This window comes from Hyperolius riggenbachi, chromosome 2, assembly GCF_040937935.1.
Source record: "Hyperolius riggenbachi isolate aHypRig1 chromosome 2, aHypRig1.pri, whole genome shotgun sequence".
Taxonomy (NCBI): Eukaryota; Metazoa; Chordata; class Amphibia; order Anura; family Hyperoliidae; genus Hyperolius; species Hyperolius riggenbachi.
In genome coordinates this window covers 52,202,885-52,229,535 of record NC_090647.1, presented here as the reverse complement: position 1 = coordinate 52,229,535, position 26,651 = coordinate 52,202,885, and the positions used below count along the sequence as shown (strand labels likewise).

At 47.9% G+C, this 26,651-nt stretch overlaps 1 protein-coding gene across 2 annotated transcripts in view; it reads right to left on the bottom strand.

Moving 5' to 3' along the window:
- Positions 1 to 26,651, bottom strand: part of LOC137543748 (cyclic nucleotide-binding domain-containing protein 2-like) — a 326,577-nt gene that overhangs the window by 70,018 nt on the left and 229,908 nt on the right. The window contains exon 13 of one of the 2 annotated variants that reach the window (XM_068264880.1): positions 3,530 to 3,757. The exons of the other annotated variant lie outside the window; for it this stretch is intronic. Coding sequence (XP_068120981.1) covers positions 3,530 to 3,757 — 228 coding nt within the window. The remainder of the gene's footprint in view (positions 1 to 3,529; positions 3,758 to 26,651) is intronic. 2 annotated transcript variants of the gene reach the window in all.

Below are 26,651 nucleotides of genomic sequence, written 5' to 3'. Positions count from 1 at the left end.
AGGCATGTTTAGAAAACGTCTCTAACATGCCTAGAATCGCTCTGAAATGTGCTCCAAAAACCTCTAGCGTTTTGCGGATCTGCTAACGGTTTTGGTGTGCACTGGGCCTTAGGTGAGATTCACTCACAAGCTGCACCACAGTGCCCCACTCTGCAGGGGGGACAACGCTAATCAGCCCTGCTGGCTGGAGCCTCCATTGCTTCTGCCTAGGTGTCACCCCTCTCATAGTAACACTCGCTGTGCCCCCGATACGTTTTTGATCTGTCCAGTGTGAACCAGACCTGACTTCTACAAAACTTAGTTTTTTTTCTACCTATACTACCTATACAATTTTATTGGCTAACACTTAAAGGAAACCTTAAAGAGAAACTCCAGCGAAAATAATGTAATAAAAAAGTGCTTTATTTTTACAATATTTATGCATAAATGATTTAGTCAGTGTTTGCCCATTGTAAAATCTTTTAAATCCCTGATTTACATTCTGACATTTATTACATGGTGACATTTTTACTACGGGCAGGAGATGTAGCTGCTGCATGTTTTTTTTTGCAGGTGGAAACAGCTGTAAACAGCTATTTCCCACACGGCAGCAAGGTTCACAGACAGAAAACTGCCAGGAGTACTTACTCAGAGTTTCTTGTGGGAGGGGTTTTACCACAATATCAGTCATACAGCGCCCCCTGATGGTCTGTTTGTGAAAAGGAATAGATTTCTCATGTTAAAGAGGGTATCAGCTACTGATTGGGATAAAGTTCAATTCTTGGTCGGAGTTCCTCTTTAAGTGACAGTAAAGTGCTCAGTTTAACTTACCTGGGGCTTCTTCCAGCCCCCTGTAGACCTCCTGGTCTCTTGCAGTCGTTCCACAAAGGGGCCCGCCATAAGCTGCATTTGCACCCCTGGCCATGTGCCTACTGGATTTCACTCCCATTCTGCACTTGTGCAGTTTATAAAAATGACAACTGCTCAGTAGAGATGGGCCGAACGGTTCGCCGGCGAACGGTTCCACGCGAACTTCGGTGGTTCGCGTTCGCGTCCCGCTGGCGAACGTTCGGTTCGCCCCATAATGCACCTTGAGGGTCAACTTTGACCCTCTACATCACAGTCAGCAGGCCCAGTGTAGCCAATTAGGCTACACTAGCCCCTGGAGCCCCACCCCCCCTTATATAAGGCAGGCAGCGGCGGCCATTACGGTCACTCGTGTGCTGCCTGCGTTAGTGAGAGTAGGGCGAGCTGCTGCAGACTGTCTCTCAGGGAAAGATTAGTTAGGCTTAACTTGTTCCTGGCTGGCTGCATACCTGTTCTGTGAACCCACCACTGCATACCTGTACTGTGAACCCACCACTGCATACCTGTTCAGTGAACCTGCCACTGCATACCTGTTCTGTGAACCCATCACTGCATACCTGTTCAGTGAACCTGCCACTGCATACCTGTGCTGTGAACCCACCACTGCATACCTGTTCTGTGAACCCACCACTGCATACCTGTGCTGTGAACCCATCACTGTATACCTGTTCAGTGAACCTGCCACTGCATACCTGTGCTGTGAACCCATCACTGCATACCTGTTCAGTGAACCTGCCACTGCATACCTGTGCTGTGAACCCACCACTGCATACCTGTTCTGTGAACCCACCACTGCATACCTGTTCTGTGAACCCACCACTGCATACCTGTGCTGTGAACACACCACTGCATACCTGTTCTGTGAACCCACCACTGCATACCTGTTCTGTGAACCCACCACTGCATACCTGTTCAGTGAACCCACCACTGCATACCTGTTGTGTTCAGTGAACCCGCCACTGCATACCTGTTCTGTTCAGTGGACCCGCCACTGTATACCTGTTTAGTGAACCCGCCACTGCATACCTGTTGTGTTCAGTGAACCTGCCACTGCATACCTGTTCTGTGAACCCGCCACTGTATACCTGTTCTGTTCAGTGAACCCGCCACTGTATACCTGTTCAGTGAACCCGCCACTGCATACCTGTTGTGTTCAGTGAACCCGCCACTGTATACCTGTACTGTTCAGTGAACCCGCCACTGCATACCTGTTCAGTGAACCCGCCACTGCATACCTGTTGTGTTCAGTGAACCCGCCACTGCATACATACATCAGCCAGGCGACCATATGGGCTGTAAAGCCACCAAAACCTGCACTCTCGCCATGGTGCGCACCAGTCCAGCACGGCCATCACTACACAAACAGCTGTTTGCGGTGCGTTACACGGTGAGTTTGGTGTGTCAGTGTGAAGAAGTACCTTAATTACACTACCTGATTGATGTATACACATGCAAGATGTTTTAAAGCACTTTAGGCCTGTCATTTAGCATTCAATGTGATTTCTGCCCTTAAAACGCTGCTTTGCGTCAGATCCAGATTTTTCCCCGGGACTTTTGGCGTATATCCCACTCCGCCATGCCCCCCTCCAGGTGTTAGACCCCTTGAAACATCTTTTCCATCAGTTTTGTGGCCAGCATAATTATTTTTTTTTTCAAAGTTCGCATCCCCATTGAAGTCTATTGCGGTTCGCGAACTTTAACGCGAACCGAACGTTACGCGAAAGTTCGCGAGCCCGGTTCGCGAACCTAAAATCGGAGGTTCGGCCCATCTTCACTGCTCAGGCGCCAAACTCTCCCAGCCACAGCAATGTGACTGAGGAGGTGCACGGCCGGGGCAGTAGCATGCAGTAGCCCACGAGCGGCTCAGTCGGCTAACTTTCAGAGGGGCACAGCGGCTGGTTGAAAAGGAGCAGAACAACGGTAAGGGACCAAGAGGACTACAGGGGACTGGCAAAAGCCCCTGATAAGTTAACTTCCTAATGACTGCGTCACACCAATGGGCGTGAACGCAGCAGCAGCCCCAGGACCACCTGACGCCAATTGGCGTCAAGTCCTGGGGCGGGGTTTTGCAGGAGATCGCACGCACCAATGACAGCCTATGACACCCGATCGCTGTGATTGGCTGGCGGGAGGAGGGAGGGTAATAAAAATAAGAAAAAATGTCAAAATGTATTAATAAATATTAAAAAAATATAAACATACATCCCAGCAGTGATCACAGCCCACCAACAGAAATCTCTGTTGGTGGGCAGAAAGGAGGGGGGGGGGAAACACTTGTGTGCTGAGTTGTACGGTCCTGCAGCGAGGCCTTAAAGGGAAGGTTCAGGGAGGGAGGTAAAAAAATAAAAATCAATATCCACTTACCTGGGGCTTCCTCCAGCCCGTGGCAGGCAGGAGGTGCCCTCGCTGCCGCTCCGCAGGCTCCCAGTGGTCTCCGGTGGCCGACCCGACCTGGCCAGGCCAGCTGCCAGGTCGGGCTCTTCTGCGCTCCAAGGCCCGGCACTTCTGCGTCCCACGCGGGCGCGATGACGTCATCGGACGTCCGCTGGGCTGTACTGCGCAGGCCAGAATTGTGTTTAATTTCACTAGTTTGGCCCCCTAACACTCTCAAGAATATTGACATGGCTCTGGCCTAAAAAGTTTGGGCACCGCTGACTTATAGGAAATTAATATTTATACTTACAAAAATTTCCCCAGCCCTAAGGGTCTGGATGTGGATGAATATCTGAGGCACTTTCTCATCCTCTGGTGTGGGGTTTCTCTGCTGTCTCAGAGCTGCAACGCTTCTGCTAATCTGAGCGCTTGTTCTGGCTGTCTCCGTGGATCTTCTGTCTTTTTGTAGCAGAGGTAGGAGACGCTCCTCTTCTGTGAGATTATTATACAGTTCCTCCTCATATTCCACATCTTTGTTCTGAGGGGAAAACATGCAAACTGTAAGCAGAAACAATTACTTTAATTTGATGTTTTTTGAGTGTGTAAGGTTTTTTTTTTTGTGAACATTAGCTGATGACCCATGGTTGCACGGGTATGTATTTGGCTGCTAGAGCCGAGCTATAGGCAGATCTTCCTACAGCTGCTGAGAGAACTCTTGGACTGTATTCGGCCTGAGGAAGTGGGCTGGGACCCACGAAACGCGTCGCCAAGTGCAGAGTAAAGTTCTTTGTTATGATCTGACTTTGTCGTCATTAAGGAAAGCCACCTCACCCCTTCTTTTTTAACTTCCAGCCATGCATTCTGTTGCTATGGAGGGGGGTGGAGGGATGGCGATCGGCACATGATGGATTGGATTTCCACTGGTGGGGAGAGCAGATAGGTCCTGCTCTGGTGTCAGGGGTTAAGAAACTAGCATGATGGACCCTTAACGAACAGGATCAATTGGGAAGCATAACGAGCAGGATCAATCGGGGAGCACACACTTCATCGTCGGCTGAAACTGCTGTTATCGGACGTTTGGAAGGATAATTATCCCACATGTGTGCGTAGCAATGTGCTTAAAAAGTAAGCTTGACCAAGAATTGAACTTCATGCCAATCAGTAGCTGATACCCCATTTTACATGAGAAATCTATTAGTTTTCTCAAACGGCTCATCAGGGGGCTCTGTATGGCTGATATTGTGGTGACCCTCCCCACACACACAATGTGATATCTGCACCAGGGTGCCAATAACACACTGTGGGAGCCTTGTTTCCAGGGGCGTTGCTAGTCACAGAGATCAGTGGCATGTGCCTCAGATCTATTCTGGGGTGCCCCTGATGTCCCCCAGGCAGAGTCAGGCAGCAGGAAGCAGTACCCAACTCTGGGAACTTGGTCTCCCGTTTCTGCAGACATATCTTCTTAGTGTCTGAGAAGGAATCAGACATTAGAGCTCCTAGCGTCTGATTCGCGGATGCTAGGGGTAGAATCCCCAGCTACAGAGGATGTCTTCAGACTTGGAGAGTAGATGGAGGAGATGAGTAGTTCCTTCCACTTGGGGGAGTGCTCAGGGGAGAGGAACAGTGTGGACACACACAAAGATGCATGCTTCCCATGGAGGCTCCACAGCTTCCAGCATGTCACTTCAACACTCAGCATGCCTCATAGGAGCAGCACTCAGTATGACCCATAGAGGCACCACAGCACCCAGCATGCAATTTTTTTTTTGTAATGGAGAGAGGTGCTTCATCCAACATTTTTCTGGGCAGGCCTACTTAGACCGCTGTTAAAGTGAACCTCCGGACTAAAAATCTACTCAGCAGAACTGAAAAGGCTGCGTAATTCTTTAACAGTTTCACAGCATCAGAACTTTGTTTTTCTCACCAAAGCATCATTTTTAGCTGCTTTTTTTAGCTAAGCTCCACCCATCAAAGAAAACTGCCCGTGCTTTTTTTCCCTGATGCTGTGCAAAGGATGATGGGATTTCCTGTTGTTATTCACGCTGCCTAGCAACTGGGAGGGGTGATCAGCACACAGACAGTTGGAACTGTGTCTCATGCTCCCTGTCACCTCCTTTCAACCAAAAAGATGGCTGCCCTCATGAAATCACAAACATTTGCCTGTTCTTTTAAAACAGAGTGGGTAAGAGATTATATTACCTATCTATTTTAATTAACATAACAAATGCAACTTAATGACAGTATGTTTGTTTAGGCTGAAGTTCTTCTTTAAGTTCATGTAATATTTGCTCCACCCATGACCACACCCACATTATGGTGCAGGGCCACACCTATTTTTGTCTGTGGTGCCCAAAAGTGCCCCGGATCTCTTAGGATCCTAACAACACCTCTGCTTGTTGCATTGTGGGAAATAAAAGCTGTTTCCAACTGCCAAAAATGCAGCATCACCTGCCAGTAGTAAAAAGGTCACCATGTGATAAATGTCACAATGTCAATCAGGGAGAGGAAACAATTCACAATGAACAAACACGGACTAAATCATTTATACATAATTATTATAAAAATGAAGCACTTTTTTTCATTACATTATTTTCACTGGAGTTCCTCTCTAAAAAGAGTACCTAAGTCAAAAAGACAGAACCTGTCATGACAGGCTCTCTTAATGAGGGCGGATGGGGAGGAGGCAGGGTTAAATAATAATGCCAGGGGAAACCAAAATTAATTTGTAATAACTTTTTTTGGGTTACTGACTTTAGCTTTAGTTGCTTATATCCGGCATGTGCCAGGGCTTATTTATGCAGATTGTATACTCCTGGGTTTTTCCTATTGGGTGTGGCTTAGCAGCCGTTTTTTCCGTGGGAGTGTTGTTTGACAGTGATGTCACTAGTGGGATGTACTTCCCGTGTACTGAGGTTCCCCATCAGGTCCTCTGCTTCTTGTGCCATTGTAATTATATTTACAGGAATGTATACTTATCTTTCAGGATTTATATATTGTACAGCATATTACTTCCTGGATTACATTAGAAGTTTTTGATTATTTTTAAGGGCCTTGTTCTACACAAATTAAATATATGCTTAGTTTATATACACTTTTTACATAAATATAACCTCATTTATTGCTTTTTATTCAGTAGGCAGAGGTATTCCGCATTTTTAGGGATAATTTATGGTATTGTAACGATCGGTGTAACACAGAGAGGGTCTGATCATTGGTGATCTGCAGTATCACCAAAAATACAGATATATACCTGATTATTGATGATCTGCAGTATCACCGATAATCAGATATATTACTAACCTCTGGACACCTGAGTAATATGAGTGTTTGGTGCAACAGTAATACTTTGAGAACAATAACTGTAGGACAGGTACAAAGGCAGTAAGGAATACTGCACTAGAGAATGAGTACCTTTCATCAGCCTGAGAATCTCCCGCAGGGAGTAGTCAGACTGGGAGAAGAAAGGACCAGAGCGTGAGTGACACCAATAGGAGGATGTCACTGACTGATCTGTGAACTATCTCTTAACTGAGGAGATAATTCTCAAGGTCGGACAAGCCAGGTTGGCAACACACGGACATACAAAGTACAAAGACAGGAGGCTGATTCGGTAATCCTAAGGAACGCAGGGTTTGGCAACAGAGTATCAGATATAGCGAAGTACCGAATCAGTGAACAGAAGAGTGGTCAGGAAAGCAGTAAGTCATAACAGATAATAAACAATGCCTAGTCTTGGGTGTGAGCTCCGTGATCATCAACACCCTGGAACTAGTCTGACATATAACAGAATGGTAACACAAGTCCCTAATCTTGGGTGTGAGGTCCTTGATCATCAACACCCTGGAACTAGTCTGAAGTATAACAGAATGGTAACACAAGTCCCTAATCTTGGGTGTGAGGTCCTTGATCATCAACACCCTGGAACTAGTCTGAAGTATAACAGAATGATAACACAAGTCTCTAATCTTGGGTGTGAGGTCCTTGATCATCAACACCCTGGAACTAGTCTGAAGTATAACAGAATGGTAACACAGATTCTGACAATAAGGTCTGAGTGCTTCCACGTAGTGATCGCAACGGCAGACAACCAGTGAATGACCAGCACCTGGTATATATAGCACAGTGCTCTCCAGCGCCTCCCCTAAGTGCTGGACCAATGTGAACTGGTTGAATCGTCAGCTGACCGGCTTGGTCAGCTGACTCCCTTCTGGCTGTCATAAAAGTTCTGCCTCTCAGCGTCCTTCTGAACCTGTGTGGACTATCAGTCCCAGCCACACCAGACATGTGTTGTGTACCACCCGCCGCGCTGGACGCGGAACGAGCTGCACCGCTATCAGGGCATGCGGCGGTTTCTCCGCGTTTAGCCATACTGGCAGATGTAGGCCTACGCGTGCAAACCGCCGCGTTGGATGTGGAATCAGCCGCCTTGTTCTGAGCACACACGGCGGCTTTTCCGTGTTTTCTCACAGTACCCCCCCCTCCCGAGGAGTGGACTCCGGACAGCTCCTACCCGGTTTCTCAGGATGTAGGGCATGGAACTCCCTCTTTAATTCATCCGCATGCATGCGGCAATCAGGTACCCATGGTCTTTCCTCAATGCCATAACCCTTCCAGTGAACCAAATACTGAACTGAGTTCTGTACAATGCATGAGTCTAAAATCTTTTCCACTTCATACTCAGGTTGGTCATCCACCATCACAGGGGGAGGAGGAGTGGAATCTACATGCACTGCTGGCTTAAGCAGGGATACATGGAATGATCTCACACCCCACATACTGGCAGGAAGATCAATGGCATAAGTAACATTGTTGATTTTCCTGTTTACTGGGAAAGGACCCACAAATCTGGGTCCTAGCTTGGGTGAAGGCTGTTTTAGAGCCAAATGACGAGTGGACACCCAGACCAAGTCTCCTGGCCGGAACTTCCACTTTATGGAACGTTTCTTGTTAGCGTGTCCTTTCTGACTCTGAAAAGCCTTCTCTAGATTCTTTTTCACAATTCCCCAAATGTTTTTAAATGACTTTTGCCAAGCCTCCAGAGCTGGAAACGGAGTAGAAGCCACTGGCAATGGGGAGAACCTAGGTAACCTTCCTGTTACCACCTGGAATGGAGAGAATCCAGAAGAAGAGCTTTTCAAATTATTGTGTGCAAATTCTGCAAACGGCAAGAACTTGACCCAATCAGTCTGTGCATCCGCAACATAACACCTTAGAAACTGTTCCAGAGATTGATTAATTCTCTCGGTCTGACCATTGGTCTGTGGGTGGTAGCCCGACGAAAACGAAAGTTCCATGCCCAGCTGATGACAGAATGCCCTCCAAAATTTAGAAACAAATTGGACTCCCCGATCTGACACTATATTTTCCGGAATGCCATGTAGCCGGATGCAGGATGAAGAGATCGGCCAACTCCTGGGCCGAAGGGAGTCCTTTCAGGGGCCCGAAATTGGCCATTTTACTGAATCTGTCGACTACCACCCAAATGACCGACATGCCCTCAGACTTCGGGAGTTCGCCCACAAAATCCATGGACAAATTCGTCCATGGTTCACTCGGGGTGGGTAAAGGCTGCAATGTTCCCACAGGTGCCTGACGGGAGGGTTTACTTCTTGCACATACTGCACATTCTCTCACATACTCCTTGCAGTCAGTTGCCAATGAAGGCCACCATGCACACCTAGCAACAAGGTCCTGTGTTCTGGTGGCACCAGGATGTCCAGCATTTTTGTGGGAGTGGAAAATCTCCAATATCTGGAGGCGGAATGGCAACGGTACAAACATGACCCCTTCAGGCTTTCCTGCTGGAAGGGACTTAAAGTTTCAGTCCAGTTCCTCCAGGTCTCTGTGGCTGCCAACACCACTTTCTGTGGGAGAATAGTCTCTGGGTCTGAGGGCTGTGCTGTCTCTGGCTCAAAACATCTGGATAAAGCGTCTGCTTTAATGTTTTTACTACCCGGGGTATACGTAATTATAAATCTGAATCTCGAGAAAAACAGTGACCACCGAGCCTGTCGGGGACTCAATCTCTTAGCCCCCTCGATGTATTCCAAATTTTTGTGATCAGTGGAAACTGTAATCGTATGTTCTGCTCCCTCTAGCCAATGACGCCATTCTTCAAAGGCCAATTTAATGGCTAGGAGCTCCCTGTTGCCTATATCGTAGTTTTTCTCTGCGGGTGAAAATCTACGAGAGAAATAGGCACACGGGTGTAACCTTCCCTGCAACCCAGAACGCTGAGACAGCACAGCTCCTACCCCAACCTCTGAGGCATCTACCTCCACAATAAAGGGATAGGAGATGTCGACATCAGTGGTGCTCAGCAGAGCTCGAATATTCGAGTAGCTCGAATATTCGAGCTCTTTTTCAGCTATTCGAGCTCGGTATTCGAGCTCCGAATAGCTGGAGCTATTCGAATGGGCTATCCGAGTACACTCGAATAGCCCATTCACTATTCGAGCTATTCGAGCAACTCGGCGCTATTCGAGCTCGGTACCGAGCTCGAATAGCGTCATAGCCCAGATTGATGTCCTTAGAGCCAATCAGAGGGCTCCCAGGCCCTCTGACGGCAGCCAATCACAGAGGGGGACCCTGGCCAGCCCCTACCCTATAAATAGCGGCCGCCATGTTACGTTTCTCCATGCTTGCCTGAGACTTGTACAGAGAGAGAGTTGCTCCTTTGTGCTTTGGCTTAGCAAGTGCTCTATTGTGATCATTTACCTAGCGTTTTTGCTCACCTACACCTGCCATATACACCTATATTGTTGTTAGTTAGATAGACATTGTATTTTAGTTAGTAGCTTGTGTGTTACATTAGAGACAGGCAGCTGCTGCAAGCTTACAGGTTTAGGCCTCAGGGGGGCCTTGCCTCTGTGGGCAGCTGTCCTCTGTTTATTTCTCTCATCTATACCAGTATTTCTGCTGTCCTTTACTAATAGTATTGTAGTTATACTGTACTAGGAGTAGGACACTCACTGACTGTCACTGTTTATAGGCTACTAGCTAGCTCCTGCGTGTGTGCACTCACTCACTGTCTGTGTGTACACACACTCTATTTCCTTCTGATTACTGATAGATTATTGTTAGTTAGTTGTACTTACTGTTACTACTTACTCTTACTGTACTAGGAGTCTAGGACACTCAGTCAGACAGTCACTGTGTTCATAGGCTACTAGCTCCTGCGTGCGGTCACTCACTGTCTGAGTGTACACACACCACCCACACTCCATTTCCTTCTGATCGCTGATTGATTATTGTAATTAGTTAGTTCTACTTACTGTTACTACTTACTCTTACTGTACTAGGAGTCTAGGACACTCAGTCACTGTGTTCATAGGCTACTAGCTCCTGCGTGCGGTCACTCACTGTCTGAGTGTACACACACCACCCACACTCCATTTCCTTCTGATCGCTGATTGATTATTGTAATTAGTTAGTTCTACTTACTGTTACTACTTACTCTTACTGTACTAGGAGTCTAGGACACTCAGTCACTGTGTTCATAGGCTACTAGCTCCTGCGTGCGGTCACTCACTGTCTGAGTGTACACACACCACCCACACTCCATTTCCTTCTGATCGCTGATTGATTATTGTAATTAGTTAGTTCTACTTACTGTTACTACTTACTCTTACTGTACTAGGAGTCTAGGACACTCAGTCACTGTGTTCATAGGCTACTAGCTCCTGCGTGCGGTCACTCACTGTCTGAGTGTACACACACCACCCACACTCCATTTCCTTCTGATCGCTGATTGATTATTGTAATTAGTTAGTTCTACTTACTGTTACTACTTACTCTTACTGTACTAGGAGTCTAGGACACTCAGTCACTGTGTTCATAGGCTACTAGCTCCTGCGTGCGGTCACTCACTGTCTGAGTGTACACACACCACCCACACTCCATTTCCTTCTGATCGCTGATTGATTATTGTAATTAGTTAGTTCTACTTACTGTTACTACTTACTCTTACTGTACTAGGAGTCTAGGACACTCAGTCACTGTGTTCATAGGCTACTAGCTCCTGCGTGCGGTCACTCACTGTCTGAGTGTACACACACCACCCACACTCCATTTCCTTCTGATCGCTGATTGATTATTGTAATTAGTTAGTTGTACTTACTGTTACTACTTACTCTTACTGTACTAGGAGTCTAGGACACTCAGTCACTGTGTTCATAGGCTACTAGCTCCTGCGTGCGGTCACTCACTGTCTGAGTGTACACACACCACCCACACTCCATTTCCTTCTGATCGCTGATTGATTATTGTAATTAGTTAGTTCTACTTACTGTTACTACTTACTCTTACTGTACTAGGAGTCTAGGACACTCAGTCACTGTGTTCATAGGCTACTAGCTCCTGCGTGCGGTCACTCACTGTCTGAGTGTACACACACCACCCACACTCCATTTCCTTCTGATCGCTGATTGATTATTGTAATTAGTTAGTTCTACTTACTGTTACTACTTACTCTTACTGTACTAGGAGTCTAGGACACTCAGTCACTGTGTTCATAGGCTACTAGCTCCTGCGTGCGGTCACTCACTGTCTGAGTGTACACACACCACCCACACTCCATTTCCTTCTGATCGCTGATTGATTATTGTAATTAGTTAGTTGTACTTACTGTTACTACTTACTCTTACTGTACTAGGAGTCTAGGACACTCAGTCACTGTGTTCATAGGCTACTAGCTCCTGCGTGCGGTCACTCACTGTCTGAGTGTACACACACCACCCACACTCCATTTCCTTCTGATCGCTGATTGATTATTGTAATTAGTTAGTTCTACTTACTGTTACTACTTACTCTTACTGTACTAGGAGTCTAGGACACTCAGTCACTGTGTTCATAGGCTACTAGCTCCTGCGTGCGGTCACTCACTGTCTGAGTGTACACACACCACCCACACTCCATTTCCTTCTGATCGCTGATTGATTATTGTAATTAGTTAGTTCTACTTACTGTTACTACTTACTCTTACTGTACTAGGAGTCTAGGACACTCAGTCACTGTGTTCATAGGCTACTAGCTCCTGCGTGCGGTCACTCACTGTCTGAGTGTACACACACCACCCACACTCCATTTCCTTCTGATCGCTGATTGATTATTGTAATTAGTTAGTTGTACTTACTGTTACTACTTACTCTTACTGTACTAGGAGTCTAGGACACTCAGTCACTGTGTTCATAGGCTACTAGCTCCTGCGTGCGGTCACTCACTGTCTGAGTGTACACACACCACCCACACTCCATTTCCTTCTGATCGCTGATTGATTATTGTAATTAGTTAGTTCTACTTACTGTTACTACTTACTCTTACTGTACTAGGAGTCTAGGACACTCAGTCACTGTGTTCATAGGCTACTAGCTCCTGCGTGCGTGCACTCACTGTCTGAGTGTACACACACTAAATTTACTTGTGATTACTACTGATTATTGTAACTGCTAGTTGTACTTCCTGACTGTTACTACTTACTTACTGTACTAGGGGACACTCACTCAGTCACCTCACCAACCAACCCACTCCATTAAAGTACCCCACTTTTCACCCGCCCTTTTACAAAACTTTTGTCTATACGCCCAAAACATTTAAGATGTCTGGAAGTGGCAGCCAGCGCGGTTTGGGCAAGGGGAAGGGCAGCAAGGGAATCAGGAGGAGAGGGAGCAGCATTGTGGCAAGCCGCGGCCGCGGGCGCGCCACCATGCACAGTTCCGCAGCAGCAGCAGCAGCGTCAGTGGCTAACATTCCTCCCATAGCCACTGGCCGTGGACGCCTTGGGCGCCGCCCAGCAGGAGCATCTGCAACTCACGCTGCAGAGACACAGCAGCAGCAGCGTGTAGCACCTGCTCCGATTTTCCTCCAGCCGGGTCGGAAACGTCCCATTGAGGAAAAGGATGCAGACACTGTGGTGCAACTCATGACGGAGGATGAGCAGCCCGCCATCAGCTCTGCATCCGAGGCCTCCACCCTCACCACCACCACCACCACCACCCCTGTTCGCAGCAGCCGCCCAGCAGGGTCTGGGGAGGAGGCCAGTTCACCGTCAGTCGCCGACCTCTCATTCAGCACTCTTTTGACCCCAGGCATGATGAGTCAATTGTCTGCTGTTGTTGGCGATTTTGAGGAGGAGATGCTGATGGGCACTTTGGGGGATGAGGGATTGGACAGCAAGACTGTGGCGACAGTCAAGCAGCCCATCCATGCATCAGGAGAGGAGTTTGGGGGGTCATCATCCCAGCAGGACATGTTTGAGGAGGGGGAGGATGATGTTGATGACCCGGTGACAGACAGAGACTGGGTGCCACCACCTCCAGGGGATGTCGTCCTCAGCAGCTCGGAGGAGGAGGAGGATGCGCTTGTGGGCCTTGCAAGGAGGCGCATCATTGCAAGCATTGGCAGCGACCCACAGCCTGCTGGTGTCTCAGGCTCAGCAGCAGCAGCAGCAGCATCAGCCAGTACCACCACCAGCCGCACCCAAGCCCCCCCCCCAACCACCACAGGGAGACAGCCAGGCAGCAGCGCTTCCATGCCGTAGGGGGATGTTTCTGTCACCAATCTGGCGCTTTTTCACCATGCCCACTGTGTACAGAAAGTACGCCACTTGCAACCACTGTCAGCGGAAGTTGAGCAGAGGTGCAGACCCCTTAAAGTTCAGCACCAGCTCGCTGATCAACCACCTTGCGGCTAAACATTTCCACCAGCATGAGGAGTTCCAGAGGCTGAAGGCATCTGGTGCTGGCAGTGGCACCACACCCATCACTGCACAGCCTTCAGCAGCAGCAACAGCAGCCACCCGCCCTCCTGCTCCTCCAGCAGCACCAGCAGGAGTGCGGAAACGCACTGCTCCTCCCCCCTCTGCAACTCCTGCCGCCGACACTGAGGCCTGTTCTGGCAGCCAGTCCTCAGTGGCCTCCTCCGCTGTGTCTGGTGATTCCCGTGTCAGCAAAAGGCCACGCCAGAGCCTTTTGAGCGAGTCCTTCCAGGGGGTGGTTAGGGCTCTGCCTCCCAGCAGCCGTCGCGTGCGGCAGCTGAACGGCTTGCTGGCACGGGCCATGTGCTCCCAACTCCTGCCGTACACGCTCGTGCAGGAGGGGAGCGACATGCGGGCGCTGCTTGCTTGTGCAGCCCCAGACTGGCAGCTCCCCAGCAGACACTTTTTCTCCCGCAAGGCCATTCCAGCACTGCACCGCTTTGTGATGGCCAATGTGGAGCGAGGGCTGGAGCACGCGGTTGGTGAAAGGGTCCACGTCACCATGGACTCCTGGAGCAGCCGCTTCGGGACAGGCCGCTACCTGTCCTTCACTGTCCACTGGGTCAGCTTGGTGGAAGGGGGTGAGGATGGGAGAGCAGCAGCGGGCACAGCAGCAGCAGCAGCAGCAACACAGTGGGTGGTGCCACCCCGCAGGGTCAGGGGAACTGCAGCGGGTTCCTCCGATCCTCTGCCATCCTCCGCCACACCTGGCCAAACCCCCCGCCTCAGCAGCAGCGTGAAGGCCCGCCACTGCCAAGCGCTGCTGCACTTGGTCAGCCTTGGCAAGACCAAGCTGACGGCAGCCCACGTGTTGGCCAAACTCCAGGAGCAGGAGAGGATTTGGCTGACCCCCAGAGGCCTCAGAGTCGGAGAGGTGGTGTCCGACAATGGGGCCAATCTGGTTGCTGCCATAGACAGGGGAAACCTGACCCACATCCCCTGTCTTGCCCACGTGCTGAACCTGGTGGTGCAGAAGTTCCTGCGCACCTACCAGGGGATGGGCGAACTGCTGGAAACGGCAAGGAATGTTGTGCGTCACTTCCGGCGCTCGGCTGCAGCCTGTGCGAGCCTGGAAGACGTGCAAAAGGAGCTGGATCTGCCACGCCATCGGCTGATCATTGACGTTCCGACTCGCTGGAACTCCACCCTGGCGATGTTGGAGCGTATGGTTGAACAGAGGCACGCTGTCAACCAGTACCTTGCCCTGGCCACTGTTTCCGCAGCTCGGAGAAGGGACAAGACCAGCAACATCCCGTCCATCGTCCCCGATGATGACTGGAGGCACATGCAGCAGGTGTGCTTTGTGCTGGCTCCCTTCCTGCAGGCCACAAACATGGTGAGCAGGGACCATGCTATGGTCTGCGAGTGGGTGCCCCTGGTTTCTCTGCTGAACAGGGCCCTCGATGGTTTGCTGGAACAGGGAGCGGCAGCCTTGGACCAGCAGGAGCGGCAACCAGCTGCGCAGTCCACCTCTGAGGGGGAGGAGGAGGAGGACTTGGTGGAGGTCCCTGACCTGGCTGCTGATGAGGGGGATCAGCACAGCGCAGCTGAGTTGGTGCGGGGGTGGAGAGAGGATGAGGCGGCAGAGGAGGAGGATGAGGACAGCACTGACGTCGATGTGCCAGCAGACGTGGCCCGCCTCTTCCCAATGGCAGCGCACATGCTGGCGTGCCTGCGCAGGGACCCCAGGGTGATCCAGATGAAGCAGAGGGAGGACATCTGGATCAGCATGATGTTGGACCCACGCCTCAAGGGGAAGTTGAGCCAGTTCCTGCCGCCTGCAGGAGGAGACCCAGCGCAACAAATAAGGAGCTTGCAGCAGGCCCTTGTTGAGCGCTTGGAGGAAGCCTTCCCCCAGCCTTCCACCCCCACTGTCCAGCAGCCAGCACAGAGGCAGCAGCAGGTGCCTGCATCCAGCAGCAGCAAGCGCCCCACAGACCTGCTGTCTCTCAGCCACGAGCTCTACAGGACTGTAGAGGCTCCGGCAGCAGTGACTAGAGAGGAGATGCATGCAGCAGCATCCTCCTCCGGTCACAGCCAGCGCCTGACCCGCATGGTGGCTGACTACATGGGGTCGTACAGCGGGCTTGACAGCGATGCCCCTGTTGATCCCATGGAGTATTGGGTCAAGCGCATGGAGATCTGGAGCGAGCTAGCGCAGTACGCCCTGGAAGTGCTGTCCTGCCCCCCTTCCAGCGTGCTGTCCGAGCGCTGCTTCAGTGCAGCTGGTGGCGTGGTCACCGAGAAACGCTCACGTCTGTCTCACAAGTCTGTGGACAGACTGACGTTTCTCAAGATGAACCAGGCGTGGGTGGAAGGCGAGTTCCTGGCCCCTGTTGTCGGCGAGAGGGGGACATGAACTGGCTGCCGGAACCATCGTTAATGTGCCTTACCACCCTTTACCACCTCCTGGCTCCTGCTCACTAAGCCAGCCTGGTTCACTTTGACTATTACGTCGCCTGCAGCCACACATTTTACACCTACAGTGGGCTGCTGTGTACTGCCCTTCTGCTGTCTGTCTGTGTTTCCCACTGCCAGGGTACACAGAATGACCTTCTTCTGCTGCCACTCTGCCACCAGCTATTACGTCAAACAATAGCTATATTGGTTGCAAAACCGAAACCAAACAAACCATTAAAAAAAAAAAAGGTTTAATTTTTCTGAGGTGCCCGGGTTGAAAACTGTGTTGTCCCAGTTGTGTATTGGACACAATGTGGGCTGCACGACCGCTGTCTGGGACCTCCTGTTGTGTTTATTTACGGCCCTGGTATCACCGCTAGGTACCAGGGCTATTATGTCACGCTGCCTACCTGCTGCCACACTCACACTACTCCTCCATTCCTCCTGCTGCTGCTGTCTGTCTGTGTTTCCCACTGCCAGGGTACACAGAATTACCTTCTGCTGCCACACTGCCACCAGCTATTACGTCAAACAATAGCTGCTCACATAATTACTCTCCTCCATTCCTCCTCCTGCTGCTGCTGCTGTCTGTCTGTGTTTCCCACCGCCAGGGTACACAGATTTACCTTCTGCTGCCACTCTGCCACCAGCTATTACGTCAAAAAATAGCTATATATCTGTGTAATTGGTTGTAAAACCAAAACTACAAAACCATTACAAAAAAAGGTTTAATTTTTCTGAGGTGCCCGGGTTGAAAACTGTGTTGTCCCAGTTGTGTATTGGACACAATGTGGGCTGCACGACCGCTGTCTGGGACCTCCTGTTGTGTTTATTTACAGCCATGGTATCACCGCTAGGTACCAGGGCTATTATGTCACGCTGCCTGCCTCATTGACTGCATGCTGCCACACACTCATCCTCCTCCTCCTGCTGCTAAATTTACCTCCTGCTGTCTGTGTGTTTCCACTGCCAGGGAGCACATACAATGGCGCTTCCAACATGCGTGCGCCACCAGCTATTTGTTGTTACGCTCAAAAATAGCTGCATTTCTTTAAAAAAAAAAAAATGAAAAGAGAAATAAGTGACGAAGAAGACGATATAGAAGAAGATGAAGAAGAAGAAGAAGATGAAGAAGATGAAGAAGAAGATGAAGAAGATGAAGAAGAAGATGAAGAAGATGAAGAAGAAGATGAAGAAGAAGATGAAGAAGATGAAGAAGAAGATGAAGAAGAAGAAGAAGAAGAAGAAGAAGAAGATGAAGAAGATGAAGATGAAGAAGATGAAGAAGAAGATGAAGAAGATGAAGATGAAGAAGATGAAGAAGATGAAGAAGAAGATGAAGAAGATGAAGATGAAGAAGATGAAGAAGAAGATGAAGAAGATGAAGAAGAAGATGAAGAAGAAGAAGAAGAAGAAGAAGAAGAAGAAGAAGATGAAGAAGAAGATGAAGAAGATGAAGATGAAGATGAAGATGAAGATGAAGATGAAGAAGATGAAGATGAAGAAGATGAAGAAGAAGATGAAGAAGATGAAGAAGAAGATGAAGAAGAAGAAGAAGAAGAAGAAGAAGAAGAAGATGAAGAAGATGAAGATGAAGAAGATGAAGATGAAGAAGATGAAGAAGAAGATGAAGAAGATGAAGATGAAGAAGATGAAGAAGATGAAGAAGAAGATGAAGAAGATGAAGATGAAGAAGATGAAGAAGAAGATGAAGAAGATGAAGAAGAAGATGAAGAAGAAGAAGAAGAAGAAGAAGAAGAAGATGAAGAAGATGAAGATGAAGAAGATGAAGAAGAAGATGAAGAAGATGAAGATGAAGAAGATGAAGAAGATGAAGAAGAAGATGAAGAAGATGAAGATGAAGAAGATGAAGAAGAAGATGAAGAAGATGAAGAAGAAGATGAAGAAGAAGAAGAAGAAGAAGATGAAGAAGATGAAGATGAAGAAGATGAAGAAGAAGATGAAGAAGATGAAGATGAAGAAGATGAAGAAGATGAAGAAGAAGATGAAGAAGATGAAGATGAAGAAGATGAAGAAGATGAAGATGAAGAAGATGAAGATGAAGAAGATGAAGAAGAAGAAGAAGAAGATGAAGAAGAAGAAGAAGATATAGAAGAAGAAGAAGAAGATATAGAAGATAAAGAAGAAGAAGAAGAAGAAGTATATACAGTACTGAACAAAATTCTGGACACAACTTCTCTTTTCACCTTTTTTTTTTTTTAAAGGAACATCCCCACATAATCACTTGCTGTTGTCACTTGGAAAAAAATATGTTTCTTGCATCATTAACCCTCAAAACAAGTGTTGGGAAGCTATTTAAGGCCAATTCGAATAGTCAGCTCGAATAGTTAGCTCGAATACCGACTCAAATAGTGAGCTCGAAGTCCGAGGTCGAATCGAATAGTAAAAATTATTCGACTCGAATATTCGACTGACCTCGAATAATTTACTATTCGAATTCGACCAAACTCGAATTTTAAAAAGGGGTATTTGAGCATCACTAGTCGACATGTCTTAAAATGGGTGCAGTACAAAACAATTCCTTCAGAGTGGAGAAAGCAGCAAGAGCTTCGGAGGACCAGTGGTTAGTATCTGCCCCTTTCTTTGTGAGGTTGGTGAGGGGTGCGATGACTGTGGAGTACCCCTTTATGAACCTTCTATAGTAGTTAGCGAACCCCAAGAATCTCTGGAGAGCCTTCAGTCCCACAGGCTAAGGCCACTCCAGAACAGCAGAGACCTTGGCAGGGTCCATAGAAAGGCCCGAGGTGGAAATTATGTACCCCAGAAAGGTGACAGATGTTACCTCAAAAATGCATTTCTCCAACTTGGCATATAACATGTTTTGTCTTAGCTTGCGCAACACAAACCTGACATGATCCCTATGCTTTGAGAGGTTGGCTGAGAAGATTAGTATATCATCCAAATATACCAGGACAAATTTGCCTAAAACCTCTCTGAACACCTCATTAATGAGCTCCTGAAAGACGGCCGGGGCGTTACACAACCCGAAGGGCATCACCAAGTACTCATAATGCCCATCGGGTGTGTTAAAGGCCGTCTTCCATTCATCGCCCTCTCTGATCCGTACCAGGTTGTATGCACCCTGCAAATTCAACTTTGAGAAAATCTTAGCATTGGTGACCTGAGTAAATAAATCGTCTATCAAAGGCAATGGATAGCGATCTTTTACTGTGATTTTATTCAAGCCCCGATAATCAATGCACGGCCGAAGGCCTCCTTCTTTTTTCTTTACAAAAAAGAAACCTGCTCCAGCAGGCGACCGGGAAGGGCGAATGAACCCTTTAGCTAAGTTTTCACGGATATATTCCTGCATGGCCAACTTTTCGGGCCCAGATAAATTGTAGAGATGACCTCTAGGGGGCATACAACCAGACCGGAGATCAATAGGACAATCGAAAGGGTGGTGTGGAGGAAGTTTATCGGCCGATTTAGGACAAAACACGTCTGCAAACTCAGAATACTGATCTGGCAATCCTTCCACGTGAATCTTGGTCTCACCCAAGGTTACCTTCGCTAAACAATGATGAAAACAATGGGAATACCAGCTCGTTAGCTGACCTGTGGCCCAGTTAATCTGAGGTGAGTGAAGTTGTAACCAAGGCATGCCAAGAATGATCATGGAGGTTGTCATTCGTAACACAAAAAAAAACAAATTTTCTCTATGCAACACCCCGATAGTGACTCCCACTTCTGGAGTCTGTGACAGAGGACTGTTACCCTGCAGAGGGGAATCATCTACTGCAGTAACCTGTATCTGTGGTTTTACCGGGGTGACCGGAATACCCAACTTTTTTGCAAATTCAAAATCCATAAAATTAGCCGCTGAGCCCGAGTCAATGAAGGCTTCAGTGACTTCAGCCCTATCTTCCCACGAAATAGTACAGGGAAGAAGCAAACATTTATCATCTAGGGGTAAAAATTGCATGCCTAGGGTATTACCCCCGACTACACCTAGGCAGTAGCGTTTCCCGACTTCTTAGGGCAATTCTGCACTCTATGACCCCCCTCTGCACAATAAAGACAGAGATGCTCTGATATTCTGCGTTTCCGCTCCACTTGAGACAACTTTGACCGACCAATCTGCATTGGCTCCGGTGGAGGTGAAGCGGTTGGAGGTGGAGTCACTGGGGGTGCAGCGTGGGACACCATTCTCACATGGTTTTTACCCCAGGTCTGTCTCTGATAGCGCAGTCGGCGATCTATCCTGATGGCCGATGAAATGGCCTCATCGATTGAACTTAGGTTCCGGCTGACTTAACATAAGATCGGAGACCTCGTCTGACAACCCTGATAAAAAACAATCTAAAAGGGCAAATGTGTCCCACCTGGCCGATACTGACCATCTCCTAAATTCAGCAGCATAATCTTCAACCGGACTCTTGCTTTGACGTAAAAGTTTGAGCTTTCGCTCAGAAGTCGAGGCAATGTCTGGATCATCGTAAATTATAGCCATAGTGTTAGAAAACGCGGGAAAGCCGCCACCAATACTCAAGGTGAGGCGGCTGATTCCGCGTTCAACATGGCAGCTGGCGCGCAGGCGGAGCGCGGAGAAACCGCCGCATGCTCTGACATTAGGGCGGCGGATTCCGAGTCCAATGCGGCAAGTTGCACGCATAGGCCTGTGACTCTTAGTAAAGCGGGATGCGGAGAAAACGCCGCACGCACGGACAGCGGTGCGGCGGATTCCGCATCTAATACAGCAGAAACATTACAACACATGGCTGGTGTGGCTGGGACTGATAGTCCACATTGGTTTAGGAGGACGTGCGCAGAGAGGCAGGGCCTTTATGGCAGTCAGAAGGGGGTCAGCTGACCAAGCCGGTCAGCTGACAATTTCAGCTACCTTCATTGGTCCAGCACTTAGGGGAGGCGCTGGAGAGCGCTTGTGTATATATACTGGGTGCTGGTCATTCCTCTGGTGTCTGGCGTTGCGAACACTACGTGGTAGCACTCAGACCTTGTCAGTATCTGTGTTATTTAGACCAGTTTCCAAGGTGTTGATGGCCAAGGATCTCACACCTTAGTCTAGGAATTCAGTATCATCTGTATTATTTGTCATATTCTAGACTAGTTCCTGGAGTGTGAGAATCTTGGAGTTCACACTCAAGCTTAGGCATTGTTGATTATTTGTTATGACTTTCGGCTCTCCTGACCATTCTCCTGATCTCTGATTTTGTACTTTGTCATTTTGTCATTCTGTTACCGAACTCGGCTAGTCTCTGGAATCTGCATCTGTCTCCTGTCTCTGTACTGTATCTGTCCGTGTGGTTACGACCTGGCCTGTCCGACCTCGGGAACTATCTCTCCTGTTAAGAGATAGTTCACAGATCTGTTAGTCACACTGCCCATTGGTGTCACTCACATTCTGTCCTTCCCTCTGTCTTAGCCTGGCTCCGCCCCTTGGGGAGCATCAGACCTGTGGAAGGAATCTGATCCATATCAGTAGCTCTTACTGTCTAGCACCCATCTTACGGGTGCTTTCCTCAAAGTATTACTGTTGCACCAAACACTCTCATATCTCAGGTGTCCAGAGGTTAGAAGATATATCTGATTATCGGTGATACTGCAGATCATCAATAATCAGACCCTCTCTGTGTTACACCGATCGTTACACATAGCTTTAAAAAATTCCTCTACAGAGGTTAGGGCCTGGTGACTGATGGGAAGGCTATACGCCCAGGTCTGAGAATCGCCAGATAACAAGGTTTTAATAAAGGTAACCCTTTGGGCCATAGTTCCTGAAGAATTAGGTCTTAACTCAAAGTATGATAACACTCTACTTCTAAAATTTTAGAAGTCAGATCTGTGACCAGAAAATTTTTCAGGTACAGGCATACGTATGTCTGTGCTAGGAGGAGATCGCACATCCTTCACCGCCGTCTGGAGGGTTTGTATAGATCCAGACAAAGCGTCCATCAATGTCTGGTGGCAACACAATATTGATGTTTTCCACAGAAGTGGTAAGTGTGCCCAGACGGCTGGTGAGTGTGTCCATTTGCATTTGGTCTGCCGTTCTGTAACGATCGGTGTAACACAGAGAGGGTATGATAATTGGTGATCTGCAGTATCACCAAAAATACAGATATATACCTGATTATTGATGATCTGCAGTATCACCGATAATCAGATATATTACTAACCTCTGGACACCTGAGTAATATGAGTGTTTGGTGCAACAGTAATACTTTGAGAACAATAACTGTAGGACAGGTACAAAGGCAGTAAGGAATACTGCACTAGAGAATGAGTACCTTTCAGCAGCCTGAGAATCTCCCGCAGGGAGGAGTCAGACTGGGAGAAGAAAGGACCAGAGCGTGAGTGACACCAATAGGAGGATGTCACTGACTGATCTGTGAACTATCTCTTAACTGAGGAGACAATTCTCAAGGTCGGACAAGCCAGGTCGGCAACACACGGACATACAAAGTACTAAGACAGGAGGCTGATTCGGTAATCCTAAGGAACGCAGGGTTTGGCAACAGAGTATCAGATATAGCGAAGTACCGAATCAGTGAACAGAAGAGTGGTCAGGAAAGCAGTAAGTCATAACAGATAATAAACAATGCCTAGTCTTGGGTGTGAGCTCCGTGATCATCAACACCCTGGAACTAGTATGACATATAACAGAATGGTAACACAAGTCCCTAATCTTGGGTGTGAAGTCCTTGATCATCAACACCCTGGAACTAGTCTGAAGTATAACAGAATGGTAACACAAGTCCCTAATCTTGGGTGTGAGGTCCTTGATCATCACCACCCTGGAACTAGTCTGAAGTATAACAGAATGATAACACAAGTCCCTAATCTTGGGTGTGCGGTCCTTGATCATCAACACCCTGGAACTAGTCTGAAGTATAACAGAATGATAACACAAGTCCCTAATCTTGGGTGTGAGGTCCTTGATCATCAACACCCTGGAACTAGTCTGAAGTATAACAGAATGGTAACACAGATTCTGACAATAAGGTTTGAGTGCTTCCACGTAGTGATCGCAATGGCAGACAACCAGTGAATGACCAGCACCTGGTATATATAGCACAGCAATCTCCAGCGCCTCCCCTAAGTGCTGGACCAATGGGAACTGGTTGAATCGTCAGCTGACCGCCTTGGTCAGCTGACTCCCTTCTGGCTGTCATAAAAGTTCTGCCTCTCAGCGTCCTTCTGAACCTGTGTGGACTATCAGTCCCAGCCACACCAGACATGTGTTGTGTACCACCCGCCGCGCTGGACGCGGAACCAGCCGCACCGCTATCAGGGCATGCGGCGGTTTCTCCGCGTTTAGCCATACTGGCAGATGTAGGCCTACGCGTGCAAACCGCCACGTTGGATGCGGAATCAGCCGCCTTGTTCTGAGCACACGTGGCGGCTTTTCCGCGTTTTCCCACAGGTATGAATCTAGTATTTATATATTGAGATGACATTTTTCCTTAGGATTATTCTTGTATTTTTCTATATTTTTCATGTGATTAGTTGCTCTGGATGTGTATCGATGAGGAGTGACCATTTTGAGCTTTTCAATATTGTGAGTTTCTATATGCTTTTTGCGTACATTTTTTCGCTTTTTGCATACATATTTATGCACTGTCTGTTTTAAATTATTTAGCGTATTTATGTACGTCATTCCCACAACTTTACGCGTTCTTTTCGCTGGTATTCATGCATACGTTTTTACGCGTTATTCACATGTGTTTACGCGTTTGAATACTATTTATGCGTACATTTTTACGCGTCACGTGATTTTTTTATGCATATACGGCAGTTCCCCATCAGGTCCATTTTTTCCTATTGGGTGTGGCTTAGCAGCCGTTTTTTCTGTGGGAGTGTTGTTTGACAGTGATGTCATTTGTGGGATGTACTTCCTGTGTACTGAAGTTCCCCATCAGGTCCTCTGCTTCTTGATCTGACTATTTGAGAACAGGTATCAGGTTTTACACACTACAGTATTACAAATGTTTATGTTGCACATAAGATACATTTCCCCTGCTCTCTGTGAGAGAAAGCTCTGCCTGTCTCTGACTGAGCTCTCTGCACACACAGGATTAACAGATACACTGTGAGGGAATTTCCCCCCTCCCCTCATGGCTTAGTCTGCCGTCAGAATTTCAGCAGACTGCCTTCAGAAAAATGTGAAAGGAATTAGATAACAGCAATCAAATAGATAAGCAGTGAAATGTATAAACCAGTACTTAGCAGCACTTCCCAAACATTTCTTATCTCAATAAAAAAAAAACTTGTTAATCGATAGTGTCCCTTTAATACTATAAAAGCAATATAAATTCCCTTTAAAGAGTAACTGTCAGGCTGCAAAAGCTAATTTAAACCTCTATTCTCCTGTGTTAAACAGTTTAGAAGGAAGCCAAAAAGGCAATACTGAGGTTCAAAATCTCTCTTACTTTAAATGTTTGCTGACAGCAAGGCTCCGTATTCCCAGGCTCCTAAGGAGGACGCAAGCCGAATAACAGATACTGCAAAGCATTCTGGGGCCCTCCCCTGGCTGTTAGTGAGGCTCAAGTTTCAACAGCATGTAACAGTCTAGCTCACAGCCTATTAGAACGCAAACTGCGCCAGCCACAAATTTAAGCAGTATATGTGCCACAATGTTTAAATGAACTCTCTGAATTAATCGCTTAAAAATATAAGTAAAACAATATATATAGAGACAGTCTATTTCTTGAGTCTTCGCTACCACAAAGCCTTAATGTCAATCAAAATATGTGTGTGACAGCGCTCCTCTTCAAAACCTACAACCAAAACACAGATAAAAGTTGCACATAGTGCATTACTGTTTTTTCAAGTAACAGATTTACATGCGCCCAGACACGTGCAAAAGTGATACAAAGTGCTCCACTCGTGCTGAACAGCAACCCCCTCACACCAGCAGCTCACCAGATGGACACCACCTCACAATCCAGGTGTGTCTAGCACTGAGCCTTAGAGCGGCCAACTTCAAATATTAGTCTCCACAATGCGTATGTCCACAGCGGGATCAAATCCTCTTTAATGTGCAGTTCCACTTGTAAAAATACATAAAAACATACATAGCGTGATACAGTTCAGATATTTAGCAAGGCCTGCGCAGTGTCAGCGCACTCACGTGATTTAAGAAGGTATCAGGCATCTCGGGCCTCATAGCCCAACAGTATCTAGCTGCTATCAGCGGTGCCGGCGTCCCGATATTCCGCTCCTTGCAGCTGTTACTTCCTCGGTGTGTGTGCCTCTTCCTTGTCGCCCAGTTACGTCAGTGCTCCTGGTCACGAGCTGTGGACATACGCATTGTGGAGGCTAATATTTGAAGTTGGCTGCTCTAAGGCTCAGCGCTAGACACACCTGGATTGTGTTTATTTTCTCTGAGACCTTATACCTAACAGCTCCTCTTTAAAGTCAATGGGAACTGTCGCCTAAAAAAAAGGCAGATACTTACCCAAGGAGAGGGAAGGCTCTAATGAGCCTTCCCTCTCCTCTCCCAGTGACCTTGGTGCAGCTCAGGAAGGATCCCTCATTTGAATCCCCCGCCGCGGGGGACATTGGAAGTCTTCGGCAGCCGAGTCCCAGTTGCACGATAGAGCGCTCGCACGTGCGCAGTATGGAGCGTCTGTCTTTGGGAGCACTCGGGCTCCCGAAGACTTCCTGAAGCCTCCCTTCGGCGGTGGAGATAGCAGAATTTGACCGAATTGGTTTAATGCTGCTTTACGGGGGATCCTGATCTGCACCGAGGGCACCGGGAGAGGACAGGGAAGGCTCATTAGGACACAGAGCCTTCCCTCTCCTTAGGTAAGTATCTGACTTTTTTTTTTTAGGCGACGGTTCCCATTGACTTTAAAAAGTAGGTAATACAGATTTATCTTCTAATCAGAAAGCAGCTATTCCTGTAGAGCTGTCATACAATCTCAGCGCCTCCTTCCCATCAGCAGCTCTCATTATATAAACAGCGTCTTATGATCACACTTCTAATTTAGCCTGTCATGTAACAGATTCAGCATAGCTCCCAGCTGTTAACCAGGCCAGATCCTCCTCACATCTATCTTCATCATTGCTATCTCCAGGGCGTTAGTCGCCGTCATTTATATATGGAAGGTGTCTTCCCATATTTGCTTCCTAATGACACAGACAGCGGTGTGTATCTACAGTCTACTCGGTGGAAGCTCACGGCTCCATCTGTTACCCCAGCGTGGCACCGAGTGACCTGGAATTCCGAGAGACCTCTTTATTCATAGTAGTCACGCCAAACATCTTTTGTTATTGAACTGAAACCAAACTG